The following is a 19657-nucleotide window of genomic DNA, read 5'->3' on the forward strand; positions in this document are numbered from 1 at the left end:
GACTTTCCCCTCCCTTCCTTTCCCAAAGCACCTCAGCCCTTTGCACATCTTCCCCATCACAGGCCGTCAGGCTTGGTCCCCTTGCAGAGTTCCAGCACATAGCCCCAGTGTTCAGCCCTGCCTGGTATATGTCATTCTGCACCCACCCCTGATGCCCTGGCACATCCTTGAAGAGGTCTATTGACTGTCGTTGGACATGAGGTCACTGAAGCTAGAGGGAGGGACCAGTCATCAGAAACAGAATCAGTAGAAGAATCCGATCCACATTCAGAGTCTAGTTTCTCGGGCTGGCCCAGCTACATCCCTTCCTCACCACCCCAACATATCACCCACAAGAGCAAAACCAGGCCTCAAGAATCCATAGGGCCTACCTCAAGATCTTTTGCCACCTCTGAAAAAGAGGGACAATCCCAGCTCGTTTGGCCCTCCATCCCCTGCCCATTGTCTCCCCAGTAGAAAGCAGGACTTAGTTCAAGTTTCCAAACAAGAATTTATTCTTTTTTTTTTCCTAAAAAAAAGTACCAGGTACAATTTTTTTCCTGTTATTTTTCAAGTTTCAGCAAATGCTTGTTCCCCTCAGTCCAACCCCAGGAGTTTAGTGCTCAGGCTGGGTCAGAGTCTGGTGTGGGGAATGGGGTAGTTGGGAACCACATGATTAAGTTTAAGGGGTGCCCCTCACCCCAGATGAGGTAGGTGGGTCAGAATCTGGCCAGGTGAGAGGAGGCACCCCCATCCTTAGCCCTGACTCTGCCCCTGGACACCTTCCTCAGTCAGGACCCCCAAATTAGGAGACCCAGGCAAGAGAGGGGCAGCTGGAGTGTGGAGCCCTAGGAGAGGGGTTGTTGACCCCCACGTGTATGTGCATGCATGCACTCTCTCACACACATACCGCCCCCCACCACACACACACACACACACAAGCTTGTGCACACGTGTATGTTGGCTTTCCGAGAAGGGCCAGAGAGGGAGAAAAATTAAGGGAAACCGGAAGGAGAGGAGAAGCTGAGTGTTTGGCTACTAGCTCAGTCCCTCTGGGGTCCCCCCTCTGCCATCAGCTGGGAGAGAAGTTCTCCCGCAGCCCCTACATGAGCCTCTTCAACTCCTGAGGTTGGAAAAATAGATGGGAATGGGAAGGAAGGAGGGGCAAAGCCAATGATCAGGTTTGGAAGGTCACCACAAGGCAATCGAATTTGAATAAATTATAAATAAAAAATAAATAAAGTCATAAGTGGTCCCTGCCCAGGGACAGGGAGGCAACGCTGGCATGACTTTGCCTGGGAACTTGGGACAATCTCAGGGTGGCTCTCGTCCCTCCCCACCACCGGAGCTGGCCTGGGAAGCCCAAGGGAGGAGACAGGCATGAGGAGGACCCAGAGTCGGGCTCAGAAGCTTTCAACACCCAAGTAAGCAATTCCGGCAGGAGCATGGCGAGGGCTTTAATTCCCGCCTAAAGGGTCTCTCGCCACCTCTGCGTGTGTCTGCTCCGCATGAGACGGCATGAGCTGGGCAGGTGGAGGGCCGGCATGGGTCCAGAGCGCTGACAATCAGGGCAAAGGGGAGTAACAAGGGTTGTGCGGGGCCTCTGTCACGGCCTGCAGTTCGTAGGGGAGCCCTGTGTCCAGTTCCAGGCTCCGGCGGGAAAAAAGCAGGCGGATGTCTCCATGCAGGCTTAAGCGACCTGAGCGGGAGCTCCGGAACCTGGAGGAGGGCGGTGTGATCAAGGGAAGACCCCAGACCATGGAGAAGCAAAGGCGAGAGGAGAGCCCATTTAGGCAAAAGCTACCTGGGCGTCCTGCGTCCAGCCTCCGCCCTCTGCCCTCGTCCTTACCTGAGGTGCAGCAAGTAGCAGAGGAGGCGGCGAGTGGGGCTAGCATTTCCCTCCTCACCCACAGGCACCAAAAAGAGGCGATGGCGCAGGAAGGTCATGTGGGCAGCAGGCATGTCAGAGAAGTCAAAGGTCACGAGGAACATCTTCACCACAGTCTGGTTGGGGTTAAATAAGGTCTGGGGATAGGACAGGGAAGGTTGGTAGGGCCTAGGGGCGGACTTCCTCATTCCCCATTCCCGCTCCCTTCGAGAAAACTCACCACTTGGATGGTGCCCACCTTGGGCACGCTGTAACCCTTCCTCCCCAGGGGGTTCAGGTCCACGACGCCCTGGGAAGGCCATGGAGCCATCAGCCATCAGCCCTGCATGCTCCTCCTCCTCTCACCCTGGGACCTGCCCCCTGCTCCGTGTTAAAGTCTCCCCACCTGCTCCTGACTCTCCTGGAGGAGGAACCTGAAAAGGACGTGTCCTACCCTGAACCCTCATCGTGTGGACAAGGTGACTTCGAGGCAGGGTCAGGCGTACCAGGAAGGGGGCCGGGGCATTTTGCTCAGACACATCAAAGAAGGTGACAGTGACAGGCAGCGTGACATGCTGGGGGCAGTAGGACCCACTCGCTCCAATCTCTGCTGTGAAGCCCTCAATGTGGCCAGATGGTGCAAAGCGTCCTCGAAGCAATGATTCCTGGATTGGGGTGGGGGTGGGGAGAGGGCGGAGAAGAAACATATCAGGTGTTATCCCAAGCCACGTCCCCTCACTCCACTGTCCCCAGGACCCTCCCCAATCACAGTACCCAAGGGGAGCTACCTCAAAGTTGCCCAGCAGGGTACGGCTGACGGTGGGGGTAGGAATGGGGGAGGCACTGGGGGGGCTCAGCAGGCCTGGTCCCTTCCGGAGGCTTCGAAGGGAGCTCCTGGTAGGGGAGGGGGGGGACACACAGTGGGCTGGTTGGAGATATTCTGGGATGCCTACTCATGCCCTTGGGCCCCTCCCTGAGCCCCTTCCCTGAGGTCCCCTGCCCCAGGGTCAGTCAGAGGATGATGACTCATGGCCCCATTTCTCAGTGAAATGGAGAGGGAGAGCTGGCCACTTACAGCTTCAGGCGACGGGCACCTTTCTGCCTTCGCCCTAGAGGATTGCAGTCCGTTGGGTCCTATGGAGAGGAAAGCAAGGATGGTGAAGGGCAGCTGGGTTCCGGGGCTCACTACCACCTCTCCCAGGCACATCTCTCATGGATACCCCCTCAGATATGCCCCTGGAAGGAGCTGGCTTACCAGCGCAGGCTCCTTGGGCCCAGGCAGCAGGTGGCTCCAGAAGGGTGTGGCTTTGGCATCAGAACTGTTGGCAGCAGGAAGTTGGCCCAGGATTCCCCGGCGCCTCCGAGGGGCTGGCCCCTCATCCTCAGAGTTGACGTGCGGGGCTTCTCCAGCAGGAAGCAGCCTTCGCTTGGTGGGGCAGGGGCCTGGAGGTCCAGGGCCAGGGGGTGTGTGCTCGGGGCTGTGCCCATTGGCAGTGCCAGGGGAATCCCTAGGCCAGGGGCTGCTCCCATTGTCCACCCCAGTCACTGGGCTCTGACCCCCTGTGTGTGCAAGACTGTGCAAATCAGTGTCAAGTGTGTGCAGGTGGCCTGGAGCTCGCCCTGGAGGCTCCCCCAAGCCCCCCTGACCCCCTGGGTCTGGGGAAGCCCAGTCTCTGGTGTGCAAAGTATTGCAGGAAGCATTGGATGGGGCCCCTGAAGTCCAAGGTGAGCTGGAGCTACCTCCCTCTTCCACCACACAGAGGCCATGATGGGAGAAATGCTGGCTGGCCACACCCAGTCCCAGACCTAGTCCCTCAGGGCGCAAGAGCCCCACAGTAGATGGTTCTTCAGGAGGTAGGCCCTCTCTGGCCCCCAGCCCAGGGCCTCTCTTCAGCTCCCGGGGACCCTCAGTGGGAGGGGCTGGCCGTTTCAGGGCCCTATGAGGCTCAGAGACACCAGCTGGAGGGGAAAAGATGGATACCTGGTAGACCCCGGGGGAGGTCGCCCCCCCTGCTGGGCTGTAGCCCATGAGCAGGCCACCCTGGAGGGCCCCCTGCCTGGCTGGAGGCTGTGAAGGGCCAGCCTCTGGTTTTGAGGATGAAGACGGCTCCGCCTGCACGTGGCGCATGAAGCCCCCCCTTGGGTTAGGGGGGCCCCCCCACACGGCCTTTATGCTGGAGCTGAGCTGGGGGGCCTGGGGACATCTGGGCAAGAAAAGAGAAGAAAAGGTGGTCAGAGGACTCAGCAAACCTATCCCTGTCCTGAAGACACTATCCTGAGGGGCTCCTGGGAGGGGAACGTCAGCATCCCCGGATCAAGGGCTAAAGAGGCCACTCCCTGAGCTCCTGAGAAGATGACAGCTTCAGTTCAGGCTGCCCATTGAGCCGGCTCCTCTGACTGCCATGGCACTCACCCCAATGAATAGGCCTCAAGCCTCGTTGTGAGTTCCCTTGTTCTGCCTGATGCCTCGCCCCACTAGCTTGCAGTCTGGTCCATGCCCGCTGCACTGGCAAGGTGACTGCCACCATTCCGTGCAGCTCCTGGGCTCAGTGGGGCCCTGTGGAGAGAAGGAAAGATATGTCAGGATGCCTGGAGGCTTTAGTCAAGCCCCTCTTGGGTGGTGGGCTCATAGCGTGTCCTCCTAGCTACGCTCCTCAATAAAGATGTGTTGGGCTGGGTGGGCCAGGGCGCAGGGAGCAGAGTAACTCAGAGGTAAGGCTTGGTTCAAAGTCATAGGGATGTGAGAAGTGAGCTGAGACGGGATGATCACTTGGCAGGACCGCTCATAGGGGGGCTCCTGCCTGAGGTGGGAGGGGAATGAGATGTCCTAAGAGCCAGGAGACCCGGCCCAGCTGAAAGGTGGCTGTAGTAAAACGCTGGTCCTCCCACTCAAGGCCACTGGGTCTTGCAACAACTTCCCATCTGCCCGTGTCCAAGCGCCATCTGGGAATTCTGGGGTAGAGGCCTCGCAGAGGCCACCCCCTCAGAACTCATCAGAGGGACCAACCTCCACTCTGAAGTCCCAAATTGTCCACAGCAGTCTGTCCCTTTAACACAGGAGGCAATCCAATGGAAAACACTTTTGGTGGACGAGGCTGCTGGAAAGCACTTTCCAGGCCCTACCCCACCCCCAGGCCTGCAAACTCGAGATAAGGCAGCTGGAAGCACCTCTCCACACACCCCCGCCCCTCCCCCCCCAGCTCAGACATCCAACACCCAAACCACTTCTTTTCTGCCCAGGCACAGATGGGCTTTGCTAACTAAGCCACCCTCAGCAGCTCAGAGTGGGTATGGGTAATGTCAAGTTGAAGGTCATCTTTAGCTATAGGAGGAACTACTGCCCCTGAGGGGCTGGCTTCTCCTTTGGGCAATGCCTGAGCTACTTACCTGTCATTCACAATGTCCATTCTCCTTCAAGGATTGCCCCCCACATGCCTACCCAGCCTCTACCCTTTCTCCTGGGTTAGGCCAATCCCTCCAGAAAGCCTACTTTGGTTACCCCAGCCCATAGGCCTCTGTCTCCTCTGACACCTCAGTGTGACTACTTCCTGCAACCCAGTGACAGCTCTGCTTGCTCTTGTGGCTAAGGCACCTCCTAGTCTCGGCATAGGGCTCCTGAGAATAAGCCTGTGCCCACTTCTCTACCCACCACCAAGCACAAGGGTAGGCACTAACAGGGCTCAAAAAACGTCGGCGTGCAAGCCCCAGAGAGCTGGGTAATAGTCCTGACAGTGCAGAGACTCCCCAGTGAGCTAGGCAGAGGGAATAATACTACAGGGAGAAACAACAATTACACAGGTGGGAGTGGGCAGGGAGTTGGTGGGGAGGAGATTCGTACCCAGGGACTGAAAAGCTCAAGTTCTCATTAGAACTGGGATCCCCTAAGAAAATTTCCCTAGGGGTGAAGGGATCTGAGGGGGTGGGGTTAGACTGCTGGAAAGGGCAAGGGCAGCAAAGGCCACTGTCTGAGAGGGCAGCCTGCCCTGGTCTCACCTCTCCTTTGGCTACCCAAGCCATTCTGATTCAGGAAGGGCCTTTTCCTCAATGCCCTCACCTCCAGGTCATCCCAGTGACTTTTTGAATCCTTGCCATGGGGAAGCCAGGTGATGACATGATGCCCTACTTGACCCCAGCATGCTTGGCACCTGCTCATTATCCCAGAGCCCTCTTGCTCCCCGCCCCTTCAAGAAGCTCCAAGACTTATTCGCCTGCCACCCAACCAGTCTGGCTCTAGACCATGGCTTCAAGCTGACTCATGGGGCAGGACTGCAGAGGGGGCGGGGTCGGCTGAACCTCACCCTCCAGTGCAGGGGGTGGGCAGCAGCTGGCGTGCCAAACAGCTGTGCCAGGCTGTGTCTGACAAGGACTACACCTCCCAACATGCCCAGGGAGCAAGGCCAGAAAAAAACAACAAGTCCCAGAATACCATGGGCTCTGTCCCCTCAGACACCTGCTAGGCCTGGGAGGTGGGGTGGGTGAGTGTCCACAGAGGTTCCAGCTCCCGGCCTCATTTGCCCCTTCCCTTCAGTAGTAAAGAGAGCCATTTCAGCCTTGGGCAGGGCGTGCGACAGAAAGAATTCCTATGCTTGGGTTTTCCACCCCCATCCTGTTGAGAACTGCTTCCAGCTGCTCTTACACACTCCCATCCACACAGGCTAGGGGGAATGTGTGCATGGACCACCACCTTGGGTAGGCAGGCCACCCTCTCCTCTCTCACCAACCCCTTGGCCCTCCACCCTCAGTGGAGAGGGAACCAACCTCAGCAACTCCTCCGAACCGATCCCAGCTGACTCACTCTGGCTCCTGGATTGCTGGCGTTGGACAACCCCCTACCCCTTGTCCAGCCTCCCAGGTCCTTTCTCACCCCTGCCCTCCCTTACAGTGTGTGGCAGGCCCCATCCCCACAGGGGCTCCGGAGATTGGCTCTGTTCCCCTGGCACAGACTCACCCCGCTCCCAAATCGGCTCCACCGCGGCGGCCACTGCTCCGGGCCCTTCAGTCCAGTCCCCGTCCCTCCCCTCGGATCCCCAGTTCTCCCCGCCACGGGCCCCCAACCCAGACAAAGGGTGGCTCAGGCTGAGGCTCTGCTCTGCCAGGCTCTTCTCTGCTCAGCTTCGTGTGCAGCACTAGCGGGCTCCGGCGCCCGCAGCCCCCCAGCCGCTGCCGCGCCCCTCCCCGCGACGGTCCCTCCCCGGGGCCGGCCCGGCTCCGCGCCGCCAACTCCGCTGCCCCTCTGACTCACAGGCCATTTCCTACCAGCTGATGGGGCCGCCCGCCCCGCCCAGAGCCCCACCACCCTCACCGCGGCGGTCGCCGCCGCCACGCCCCCTCCAATAGGCCACGCCCATCGTGGAAGCGGTCAAGCTCATTGGCTCATAAGAGGCCAGCCCCCCGGCGACCTCAAGGGTAAGGGACGCCCTGTCCAAGACACGCACTCCTATTGGTCCACGAAGGGGCAAGTCTACTTGGAGGTGCCCCGCCCATCTCTTTAACCCTTAATCTGCCAAAGTCCAAAGCAACTTGCTGCTCGGTCACTTCTCACCCAGTCCTTCCTCTTCCAGGACTGACTAATAGAAAGTCCCAGGACTTTCGTGGACAGTCGACCACCCCCAAAATCTTTCTTCTGTTCTACATCAGACCCCCAATGCTCCCCAATTTCATTCATCTTTTTCCATCTTCCAATCAGCACTCCAAAGACCAGAGGACTATTGGAGCCCAGGAAGCTTCCTTCAGGCCAAACCAGACGAAAAACAACTGACCATATTATCTCCAAACGGCAACCAATTTCTCTTATATGGATGCTCTGCTGTCTTTGTTTGAAGGGCCCTGAGTGAATCCAGGTTATCATTCTTGTGTCTCTCAATTTCCATCTGAGATCAAGCTACTGCATCCTTTCTGCCAGCCCTGTTCTACTTACAGGGTCCTGCTCAGTGAAGTGGAGCCCCCTGGTGAAAAGGCTAAGAGGGCTTCTGCCCATAGTGGAGGAATGTGCTCAATTCTGGTGACGGAACTCACCTCATGACTCACAGCTCTCTCGAAACTCCTTACCTTTCCCCCTGAGTCACTGTGCCCCAGGCCCAGCCCAGACCCAGCCATGTTGAGCAGCAGCAGAACCACCATCCCTAGCCCTTGTTCTCTTGTTTTCAAGACCAGGATGGAAATCTTTGCAAGGATTGGGTATTCAGCAACACTTTTTAGAGGGGCTGGTCTAAGGGCAACCTAAAAAAAGAAAAATAAATAGCCCTTCTACCTTGCTCTCTGCATCTCTTGGCAAATCAGATAGCTTGGAAATTAGGAGGCTTTTTCTCCCAGATGTCTACAGAAGCAGGAAGCAAACACCAGAGCCCAAAGAGGGAAGACTCAAACTCAGACCTTGGTATTAGGTTCCACTGTTTTAATCTCACAGAGGTTACAGGAGGCCCAAGACTCAGTCTTGCCTGTGCTGTGAAACCCATGGGTCCTGAAGGTTGTCATTAGACAGGAAGAGGCTCTCCTCCCTTACTTCCTCCTTGAGACCCAGACCTAAGACAAGCAAGTTCTTCTAGACTCCCTTCTCCTCACTTCTGATTGGGGGTAGGAATAAACAGCATCACCCACTTGCCCCCACACTTGCCTTTTACAGATTTTCTTGCTGGTTCTCTAATGCTAAGAAACAGGGTTAAGAAAATGTTCAGCACCCTGAACAAAATGACAGGTTATCAATGTAAGAGCTTACTTGTCTTAATAAAACCTTACTAGGAAGACAAGGCAGAAAAAATCACCCAAAGGTGGCTCCACCCTGCTCTGCTTTACTGCTATCACCATAAAACCCAGGCCTCGTTATCTCTATGGGGGGGGGGAGTCAACGTGGTGTAATGAAAAGACATTGCCCAGCTTCTCTGAGCCCTCAGTCGGCTTCATCCTTACATTCACACACATTTACATACAGACGTTAGAACAGGAGCTCTAGGACAGCAGCGACTGTCTGTTTTACATAGGACAGCATTCGCAGAGTCAGTATGTTTACTGAGTGTTCTAGAAACTCTGCTTGGAAGAGATAAGGAGACAGGCTAAGTGCACAAGCCCTGAGGAAACTTGGGTCTCAGCCCTTTGTTATGCTCCCCCCACATATGTGTTGTTCATCCTAATCTATGCCTATGGTTATGATCCCAATTGGAAGGGGAAGTAATGAAGCAGGATTCTTGTAGGGTATGTTTGGCAGCAATCTCTTTTGAGACAGAAAAGGGGTTACACTAGCAAGTGAGTAAAACCGAGATAGGGGAAGCGATGCCAAGGCACAAGAAGAGATGCTCAGAGAGACCAGTGCCTTTCCCCCAGAGCTGAGACAGAGAGAAAGCCTTCCCCTAAAGTGAGGGTCCTGAGACAGCAAGCCTCCAACTGTCAGAAAATACCTTTCAGTTCAGGTAAGCCACTCATTCGTGGAATTCCTGCTACAGCAGCAGAAATAACTGAGACACTTTTGCTTTCCCACGGGGAGAGCTGGGGACAAGCAACCGTTTCTGGCCTTGAATCTCCAAATCCATAAAATATGGGGTTTGTATAAATGACCACAGAGGCCCTGCCCAACTCGGGCCTTTTATAGCTGTACATCTAAAGGCATATCCGTTCTGGGAGGCTTCCCCAGGCATCCAAATGGCCTGCATTTGATTCCACGTAGAAAGACTGTACCTCTAGTCACAACAGAGGAAACTGATGCCCTTTCTCTTGAGCCCCACCCACCCACTCTCACAAACACCCCAGTGCTAAGGAAGCTGCCGGTCCTGAGGAAGCTGTATTGAATCGCCAGGCCCGCCTTCTCAGAGAGACAGTCGGGGAAGCCGTGTTGCCATAGCAATCAGTTCCTCCTCAAAAGGCTTCAGTGGGCCCTCCTTTACCCCTGCCTACCCCACTGCTTTGTTTGGCCTCAACCACAACCCCACCACCCCCACCCCACCCCACACACATACACTCTCAGCCAGTCTCCTAGCTACTGGGTGGTTGTGTTAAGAGGCTGGCTTGGGGCCCCTTTCATCAACATTGTTACACTAATTCAGCCACTGTGTGGAAACCAAGCCTTTCCCACCCTCTCCCAGCCAGCTCAGGGGCAAAAGGAACTCTGGGGATTCCTCTCAGGGAACCAAAGGAGCCCCAATGGGACTGAGCCCCAGTGTCAGCTCTGATGGTCAGCTGTGGCTGGGGGGCACATCCTTTCCTGGGTACAGCCTACAATAAAGAGCCACCTCTCCCAACGTTGATCAAAGATCCCTGAGATGTATCCCTCTCTCACAGAAACCCGACAATTCTGAGGACACCAGGGTTCCCCCAGGATTGGCGTGCAAACCCACCAGTGTGCTCCTACAGAGCTTTCCCGGCTCAGGAACCCTCTAGGCTCCGTGGATGGCAGAGGCTTTTGTTTTTCTTAAGAGTTCCTCCCCAAGGGGAGTGGCGAAGGTGGGGCAAATCAGTTTGGGACAAGTGGCAACATAGTACCCAGCAGTCACTTGGAGGGGTCTATTAAGAGAGATCTTGGTGGTGGCATCGGGGGTGGGATCTGGGTCTTGCAGGGTCTCTGTCCACTGAGTACAAAGTCCAGGCAGGGCTTAGGCGGGCAAAGCCCAGGCCAGGCCCCAGGGCAAGGAAGGAAGGGGGAAGTGAGCACACCCAGAGCACAAGGGTAGAGCCAGCCCAGCGGGGTGGGTAGGGGGGTGGGTAGGGCGGAGGAACAGGGACCAACGCAGGCTTCTGGGAGGAACAGGAACTCAGAAGGGGGTGGGGGGCGGGAGGTGTTGACAGGAACCAAATGGGGAAGGGTCCCCAGAGACATCAACTGGGGCCAAGACCTGGACAGGACTAGAGCCGACTGAGGAGTCTGCCACACAAGTCCTGGTGCAAGTGCTAGGGCAAAAGTGGAGTTGGGAGCCGTCTGAGACATACGGCGCACTACCGACTAGCTTCTTCACCCCACTCATTCCATCACCTTCCATCCCAGAAGACTGGACACTTTCTCAAACAAAGCACCAGCGGCTCGCCCCTTCCACAGCTGCATCACCTCCCCCTGCGAGCGTCATTCCCCAACACCCCCTAGTCCTACTCCAGCCCAGCCCCCACCTTCTTTCTAAAGCACCCCGAGATAACACCCTGCAATCCAACAAATCACACAGCGACCTCGCCCCCTCACATGGTGCCTCCCACCCCACAAAGCACTCCCGCCCTTCCCCCCACAGGGCCCTAGGAGATTGCACCTCCTCGTCCACACACTGAGCCCCCAAATCCCTTTTGCCCCCAGCATTCTACAGATCCTCTCCGCCTTTAACTGTGCCCACCGCCCGCCCCCTCCTCACGTCCGCCCAAACGCAATCCCATCCTTGTTTCTTCTTTACGCGCCCCCCCCACACCTGTAGTTCCGTGAGTCCTGTGGCACCTGGGGAAGTAGTGGATTGGGGCAGGTACTGAGCAGCCGTAGCGGCAGCCTGGGCCTGCAAACCTCGCCCCTTTAGCCCGGGCCCGGCCCCGCCCCCCTGGGCCCACCCCCTCCCTTGTCCCACCTCCCTCCTTCTCCCGGCCCGACTCTCCTCCAGGTTTCTTTAATTCCTCTGGCTCCGCCCCTGTGGCACAGGCCCCGCCCCTCCGCGTCTCCGCCTCCTCCTCGCTGTTTTTCCCCACGATCTTCCGCCTGCCCGCCCCTGACCCCGCCCCCGACGCCGCCCCCTTCCCCAGGACCCACCCCCTCAGATTCCAGCCGGGCAGCACGGGCGCCCCCCCGCCGGAGAGGCTCTGCGCGCCCCCACCCGCGCGTCTCACCCGGGCGCTCGCGCTCCTGCCCGGATCTGCTGCCTCTGATTGGCAGCGGCGGCCCCAGTGGATGGCAGAGGAGACAAAGTGATGGCTGCTGGGCGCCCGAGGTCCCACCCGGCCACGTGCGGCTTCTGTGATGACAGGTCTAGAGGGGCGGGGCCTCTGCCGACTTGGTGCGGGCCCAGGCGGACCACATCTCGGTGGAGGTGGGCAGCCGGGGCTGGAGCCCAGGTGCACGGCCCAAGGCTGCCGCCGTAGTGTGAGGAGCCTGTGGAACTTGGGACCCTTAGTGGGGGCGTCTGGGTTCACGCGCGTTTGTCCTCGCGGGGGACGGGCCGTGAGATTTGCAAGGTCGTGCAAAGCGTCTTGGGGGTCTGTGCAAATGGAGACATCTGAATAGTGCGGTCCTAGGTTCGTGCCGCTTCTGCAGCCTACGTATGTGTACGTACGTACCTTGTGGTGAGACAGGCTTGGGTTCTGTAAGGTAGGAGCCCAGAGCTGTACCTGTTGTGGGTCAGCCAGGTGGTCTATGACTCTTACCAGTCTTAGTGCTACTATGGGGTTAAGAGGGCGTGCACTTGCCTGAAAAATGGGACCGTTCTATAGATTTCGAGTGAACTGTGTAATAATTACATGTGTTCCATAATTTAATTAGCCCCGAGTCCTCTTCCACACACCTTCCTGGATCCCCAAGCAGCAGACAAGGTCGCTGCCTCCCAGCTACCCGCAGATGGCAGCACAGGACTCTTGTGGAACTGCGTGAGCCTGGGTTTAGGGCCCATCTAGGCCCTCACAATGCCAGACCTGATGGAGTATGGCTGTAAGCTGCAAATCCACAAGAGCTCGAAAAGTCTCAAGTTCTTTAGACCTCTGTGACTTTCCGTGAGTAAATGAAGCTAGGTTTCTGCACGCCAGTGGTGTGCTAGGCCCCAAAATGACAGCACTTTCTTTGCCCTTGGCACTTTCTATGCTCCTTAGCATATTGTTTATCCATACAAATATCTATCCAGTAATATTTATATAGTGATAGAGTAAAACTGGAAAGTGTGTGTAGTGGGAAAAAAATCACAGGGAGACTTGTGGACATGGCAGAGAAGATACTACCCTGATCAAAGAGTTATATTCCAAACATTTCTGATCCTGAACTGTCACCTGTTACCTTCCCCAATAAGCCCCACAATCGTAAGTATTGTCTATGAGTTTTATGTGGGCCCTTGCAATGAATTATCCAACCCAGCAGAGGGGCCATGGGAGGGAAACTGGTGTCAGAATTGGTAAGAAGATTGAATGGTAGAGGTATAACGGTCCGGTATGGACCTTGGGCTGATGTGAAGTTTGGTTCTCCTTCCCAACTGGAAAATCAGAGGAGGTCAAACACTGCTTCTATGCCTTTTCAGACCATTTATTTGCTGATTATTACAAGTAGATGGCCAGGGCTTTCTTCCTTGTGGGTCTTAGTCTTGAAATTCAGTGTTTGCCCATTGGATTCTGACTTACGGTGACTCCAGATAGATCAGAGTAGAGGGCACCATGGCCTGCAGGGCTTTCACAGACTCCGTTTTTTTTTTTTTTCAGAAAGAGACTAAATTGCTGCTGAAACCTGTTCAGCGTCATAGCAACACACAAGCCTCTTCTGAGGATGAGCGGTAGCTGCACTTACAATGCACCAAATGGGAACCCAGGCCTTGGCCCACTGAGCCACCTCTGTCTCCACCTCCCATACAGTTAGGCCTTGGTTTTGTCAAAGGACCCCTGAAAGTATAGCGGGTTGTATGGTGGCCTGCTAACCTGCAAAGCCAGCAGTTCAAGCCTCCCAGCTGCCCCGCAGAGAAAGAGGAGGCTATCCGCTTCCATAGATGGAAACCCTCAGGAGCAGCTTCACTCTCTGTCTTGCTTGGTACAGTTACAAATGTGTGAGTCAGAATGGACTAGAGAGCCAGGAGGGGGTTTTGTTTGTTTGTTTGTTTTGTTTTTGTCAAGCCCTGGGAATGTTTGGCTTGCAGCTCAAAAGAGAGGTGTTTTGGGTAGTTTATTTGCAGCTTCTTCCTTTAAAGGAAAAGGGATTGTGTAAACTACTGATTGTGTACAAGGCCCACCCAAATGGCTTTCCTGCTTTTGTAGATAAAATATCAGTAATGAGGAACCAAAGCTTTTTCTTTGTTCCACTTGGGACTGAGATGTCAGCTGGAGACACCCTCTCTTTTGATACAAAATTGGCTCTTGTGCTATAGCCAACATTCAATGGGAAGCCCAGGGCCACCCTGAGCCCTCTGTGAATTTTAGGACTGGAGAGTTGTTTAATTTCCCAAGAATAGTTTTAGAGCAGTCCTACTTGACCTCTGGTTCGGACTCAATGCAATCAAACAACAGAATTTTATGTGACTGGATGTATTGGATCGTGTAAGATATGGCAAAAAAAAAAACCCACCCACCCTATTATAGGGGAAAAATAATAATAAGGGTTACTGGGGGGTAGGGTGGGAGAGGGGGGATAAAAGGGAGCTGATATCAAGGAGTTCAAGAAGAAAAAAAATGTTTTGAAGCCAATTGTGATAGCAATTGTATAATACTGCTTGATGTGAATGAAGTAGGGATGCGATATCTGTAAGAGCTCCCAATAAGATGATTAAAAAGTAAAAAACCAACCAACCAAACACAAAAATGGCTCAGCGTCTGACCTACTAGTGTAGGCGGTCCTACAATGTAGCCTCTCACAAAAGTAGGCTGTTGTGAACCCTTGAAATAGAGTGGTTTACCTTCATACCAAAAAGGCTGGTAAAACACCAAAATCTGCAGTGTGGCGAGTGCCCAGGATCCATGCTGGGAGACGTAAGGTTCTCATGAGGCTGTCCAAAACAAAAAGACCATGTGGACAGGGCCTGCGGGCACTCCGGGAAAGGGCTGAAGGCCCAAGCACAGAGTCAGAAAGCTGAATAAATACAAATGAAGCTTTTTTGAATACTAGCAAATCAAATGACAAAAAAATATATATATACACTTGCCCTAAAGTCCTTGGCCCTTGTTTATTCTCAGTTCTTCTTAAGCTGTTCTTTTTCCCCCTGTTTTTTCCCCCTCTAGCCTAAGTGTGGACTTCTTTATTCCTCCAAAGCCACTCTCAGGAGACATTTATGTGAATAACAGACTTCACTGGTGCTGTGGGAGAGGCATAAGGAGGAAAATGTATCTATGCAAACAACTTAAAAGTGAATATTCCGGCACTCCACTTTTTTCAATATTCTTGAAAGTCCTGGAACTATTCATGATGTGTTTTTTACAGTCAGGGCTCCCTCTGGCACCTCTCTATCCCCGTTTCTTTATCAGGTTAAGCTATTGCTTCACGCCCCTCTCTTCTAGAAACTTACATGCATTTGTGTTATACAAAGGCTCATTGCTATAGGAGATAAAACTTTGAAGAAAACCTCTATTTTTCTGTTCTTATGTCTTCTGGCCCAAATCCTCACTGGATGTGCCCTTTTTGAGTATGTTTGTGAAAGAAAGAAATTAGAAAAGCTCCCAATAAAATGATTTAAAAAAAGAGAGACCATTGGGTTATCATTGAACATGTCACCTCATTGTTTACTGTTTTTAAGCATACCTTCTTTCCCAGGCGATTGTCTACATATTGCCATAAGGACAAAGGTTATTTATGTTGACAAATTACTTGCTCCAAGTCTTTTGTTTTGAGATAATATTGATGTGCTTTTTATCTTCCTGTGAAAGAAGAGGGTCTCAAATGAAATGGGAGGGTTAAAGACAATAAGTCACTCAGGAGGTTGAAAGCCCCCCCCCCCCCGCCCCCGGAACACCTGACACTGTCTCTGCTGCCTGCCCAACCACCCCATCCCATTGTTGCTCTCCATGCCCCCAAGTGTGAAATAATAGGCCAGTAGCCTGTGGGGTCACCAAGAGATGACAGTGGGTTTAGCTTGCAGGTGCACAGAAACACTCTTTGTCCTATGTCTCCAAAACCAAGCAACACTACTTTAGTGCCTAGAATGGTTTGGGCAACTGAAGAATCCTATTTCAGTGTTCCTTGATAACTTTTAGTGCCAAAGATACGTTTGATTGCAGCAGCTGATGAAATGTGTACATACTCCTGGTCAAGACTTTTGGCAAGAACCACTGTATGAGGAGTGAAGGACACTGGGTAGTTAAGAGTAAATGAGAGTTGTTTTCTCCATTTATGAAGGGCATAGAGACCATTTCTCTTCTCCAGTCTTAGAAACTTAGTAAATCTGAGTCCTTACTGTAACTTTTGAAATAGAGAAAAATCTCTCTAGTACCTCTCTAAGGCTGTGGACCAAATGACCTCTAGATCTGTCAGCAATCAAAAAACTAAACCAAACTCACTGCCATCCACTCCTTTTAGACTCAGAGTGACCCTGTATATAGGGCAGGCTAGAACTGCCCATGTGAGTTTCTGAGACAGCAACTGTTCACGGCAATAGAAAGCCACATCTTTCTCCTGAGGAAAGGCTGGGGGATTTGAACTGTCAGCCTCCTGGTTAGCAGCCCAGTGCATAACCCTCTACACCACTGGCTCCTCTTTTAAAGACAAGTCTCTGGAATTAGCTCAGGTGTTTCTCAGGAGCTTTCTACAGGAAGGCTGCCGCCTTGAGATATAGTCCTTTGTCTCTTGAGCTTTTGTTCTGTTTTGGTGAGATTTTGCCCTAACTTTGCAGTTATTTGTAGTCTACCTTATGCATGTAATCTGCTAATATTTATTCGATAATAAACCGTATTTTCACTCTTCCATTTCTGCTATATTACTATGGAGGGGTGTTTTTGCTGGCAGAATTGTTTTATCTCCCCACCAGGAGTAGCACAGTAATACCAATTACAGAATAAGGCAATTGATTTCAAATGGTTTTCCATGGCTCTTGAGGTGTCAGATGTCACTGATACTGTTCAGTTTTTGTGAACTGGAAAAGTCGATGTAAAATTTGAAGTAACTGAAGAATTTGTTTACATGGCACAATTACTTAGGGAAATATTTTCAAAGAAGTTGAGAAAACACTAATTTAATACAACCTACACACAAGTAATGTGGGATCTTTCTGGCAACGTGTATGACAATTGTTGGTGGTCAAAATCTATTTGCAGCAGAAAAGAGCTTACTTGGTAAATTTACAAAGCTTGTGAAAATGTAATGTGATTAAAATGTTTTTTAATTGATGTAAGTATGTTGCAGAAAATATTTCAATCTATCATGTTTTATGCATGTAGCCACAAATAAGGAAGACCAGAGAAGGTTTGCTGTATTTGAATTACAGTGTTGACAAAGAATATTGAAATTATGGCGGGCTGCCAGAAGAACAAATAAATCCGTCTTGGAGGATTTAAGGCTAGAATGAATCTTAGAATTGAGGATGCTGAGACTTGGTCTCTTGTGTTTTGGACTTGCTATCTGGAGGGACCAGTCCCTGGAGAAGGGTATAATGCTTGATGAATTAAAGGGTCAGCCAAAAGAGGAAGCCCTTCAATGAGATGGACTGACACAGGGACTGCAATGATTGGCAGTCAATTAAGAGAACGGTTCGGGATCAGTCGGTGTTTCATTCTGTTGTACAGAGGGTCACTATGAATTGGAACTGCTGACATCGTGGCACCTAGCCACAAGAACAACATGTTTTAAGAAATTAGTAATGTCAACAGTGGCTTCATTCATTCTGTGGACTTAACATTTTCAGTTTCATGCTTTTTATTGGTCCAATATAGAAGCTGAATAGCTTCCCTTGACCTAGCACACTGCAGTTAATAGCCTAGAAGCGATAAGGTTTTTATTATAAGATTTTGAGAACAGGGCTGAGATGAAATTTTTCCTGAGTATGAAGTATTAACCCTCGATCACTATTACCCAGGCGTCCTCACACTGCGGCCCGTGGGCCACATGTGACCCGCCAAGGACATTTATCCGGCCCGCCAGGTGTTGTTTTCACTTCAAATTAAGATATGTGCAGTGTGCATAGGAATTTGTTCATAGTTTGTTTTTAAACTATAGTCCGGCCCTCCAACAGATCTGAGAGACAGTGAACTGGCCCCTGTTTAAAAAGTCTGAGGACCCCTGCAACACTGATTTTGGTGAATAGCTTTGGCTGTAGATTTGATCGTGTTTCTTTAGGACTTAAACTTACTGGACAAAAAAGCAATTCCATGTGAAAATTATAGTCGCCAGGAATGTAAAGCTGCTTATAATTCTTTATGTTGTCAAGAATTCAGGGAAGCCCTGGTGGTGTAGTGGTTACTCATTGAGCTGCTGACTAGTCAGCATTCCAAGACCACTGACCTCTTGGAGGGAGAAAGATGAGGCTTCCATCTCCAGTTACGAGTTACAGTCTTGGAAATCCATAGGGGCAGTTTTACCCTTTCCTATTGGGTCACTGTGAGTCCGAATTGACTCATGGTAGTGAGTTTGGTTTTGGTTTAGTCAAGAATTAAAACACACACACACAAGTATTAAAATACAAAGTGAGATCTCCATCTTGACACAAAATTTGTAGCAGATATATTTTCTAAACTCAAACCACAGTTCCAGTAGCATTTTGGGGACCCTGATGCAAATGCAAAGCAAATTTTCCATGTTTCAAAGTTCATTCAACTGTGCAATTGAGGAACTTATGTCTAACTTTTCATTGAAAGTGATTAATCTGCAGGGTGATAAATTACTAACAGGTGAATAGCAAGCAGGAGTTCTATAAATATTTTCCTAGCAATGAATTTGCTCAGTTGACGCACATGCTTATAGGTCAGTGTCAGCCTACAGCAGTACTTCTCTGTGCAAACAGACATTTTCAGAGGTACAGTATGCAATATTTCATGGATCAATATAAGCAAATAAAAATTTGTAATTCATTTTGATGATACTTTGAATCCCAACTAAGTGAAATGCTAGTCCTTCAAAATTGTATCATGGGATAACTGCCAAACCACTGAGAATCATGAGACTCATGGCTCAGCCAAATTGAGATATTTACCATCACAGCCAGCTCTGCTTTCATCTTGTACCTTGGAGTTCATTGGCGTTAGATATGTGTTATTAAAATGCAAAATAATCAGATAGTAGATTGTTTACTACTATCTTAAACTTGAAATGTTTGATCATAAGCTTGTCAGTAGGTGTTTTATTATTTTATTTCCAATTTCATCCACTAAAAAATTGTAGAAATTTGTTTTCTCTCATTATATAAATACCTACAGAATAGCCTCAATTTTGTTTTCTATCTGGTCTTTTACAGAAAAAGCTTGCTGATGCCTTCTCTCGATGATCCCAGTAGCTTCTTTTGTCTATATTTAATTGTGAGTAATTTTTCCCATTAGAGATAATATTTGGTATAACAGGAGGAGGATATATTCTAGACAGGAAACTATGCAATACATAACAATGAACAAATAAGCAGATGTTTGAGTGTTATGAAGGAAATGTGAGATGGCAGAGCAATGGGGTGCAATAAGATGGGGTGGCCAGTGAAGTTAAATCAGAACAAGAAGGAGTCAGATGGGCAAAGATCTAGGGGGGGTAAATCATACTAGTATTGGAATAACAAGTGCTGAAATCTTAAGGCAGGCTTGGATTTGGTGTTTTTGAGGAAACAAAGAAAGCCAGTGTAGCTAGCTCGGGTAAGGTGAGCTGTGGGCTGTAGGGAGAGGGCTCAGAGCACCTGGCCCAGGTCTTATCTATCATGAGGCCCCAGGTTTCAGGAATGATCCATTTTATTTGCAAAGAGCATTTATACTTCCAAACCTGCTGTTTATTTTTGACTCACAGTGGCCCTGTGATGGAGACTAAGTAACTGAGGTAACAGACTTAATTGCTTGCTTTGTAATCAAGCCTGTTCTGCTTACCCCGATTCTGTACATTTTATTTTCCTGTCTGAGCTTGGACAAGTTGATCTCTGAAGTCTGACATCCTGGGCATCTGGAAGGAACACTGTCAAGCAAATGTAATAGTAGAGTTGGGAACCTGGTCCAGTGCTTATTTTGATGTTTCATCCAATTCCTTTTTGGTGACACCCTAGGGTGAGTGGTAGATAAGGAGGA

At 51.3% G+C, this 19657-nt stretch overlaps 1 protein-coding gene across 2 annotated transcripts; it reads right to left on the minus strand.

Moving 5' to 3' along the window:
- Nucleotides 1-490: 490 nt before the first annotated feature.
- ATOSB (atos homolog B) lies at nucleotides 491-11337 on the minus strand. Of its 2 annotated transcripts, none has more exons than XM_075560086.1 (9): nucleotides 11221-11337; nucleotides 4260-4403; nucleotides 3102-4050; nucleotides 2922-2980; nucleotides 2635-2740; nucleotides 2353-2511; nucleotides 2088-2156; nucleotides 1829-2004; nucleotides 491-1698 (listed from the first exon to the last, which is right to left on the minus strand). In XM_075560086.1, the coding sequence occupies exons 3-9, from the start codon at nucleotides 3972-3974 to the stop codon at nucleotides 1545-1547; spliced, it is 1596 nt and encodes a 531-aa protein (XP_075416201.1). In that variant the 5' UTR covers nucleotides 3975-4050; nucleotides 4260-4403; nucleotides 11221-11337; the 3' UTR covers nucleotides 491-1544. The 2 variants fall into 2 exon arrangements, with proteins under 2 accessions (XP_075416201.1, XP_075416202.1); XM_075560087.1 differs by lacking the exon at nucleotides 11221-11337 and adding an exon at nucleotides 6795-7020.
- Between the last annotated feature and the right edge of the window lie 8320 nt (nucleotides 11338-19657).

This window comes from Tenrec ecaudatus, chromosome 10, assembly GCF_050624435.1.
Source record: "Tenrec ecaudatus isolate mTenEca1 chromosome 10, mTenEca1.hap1, whole genome shotgun sequence".
Lineage (NCBI taxonomy): Eukaryota > Metazoa > Chordata > Mammalia > Afrosoricida > Tenrecidae > Tenrec > Tenrec ecaudatus.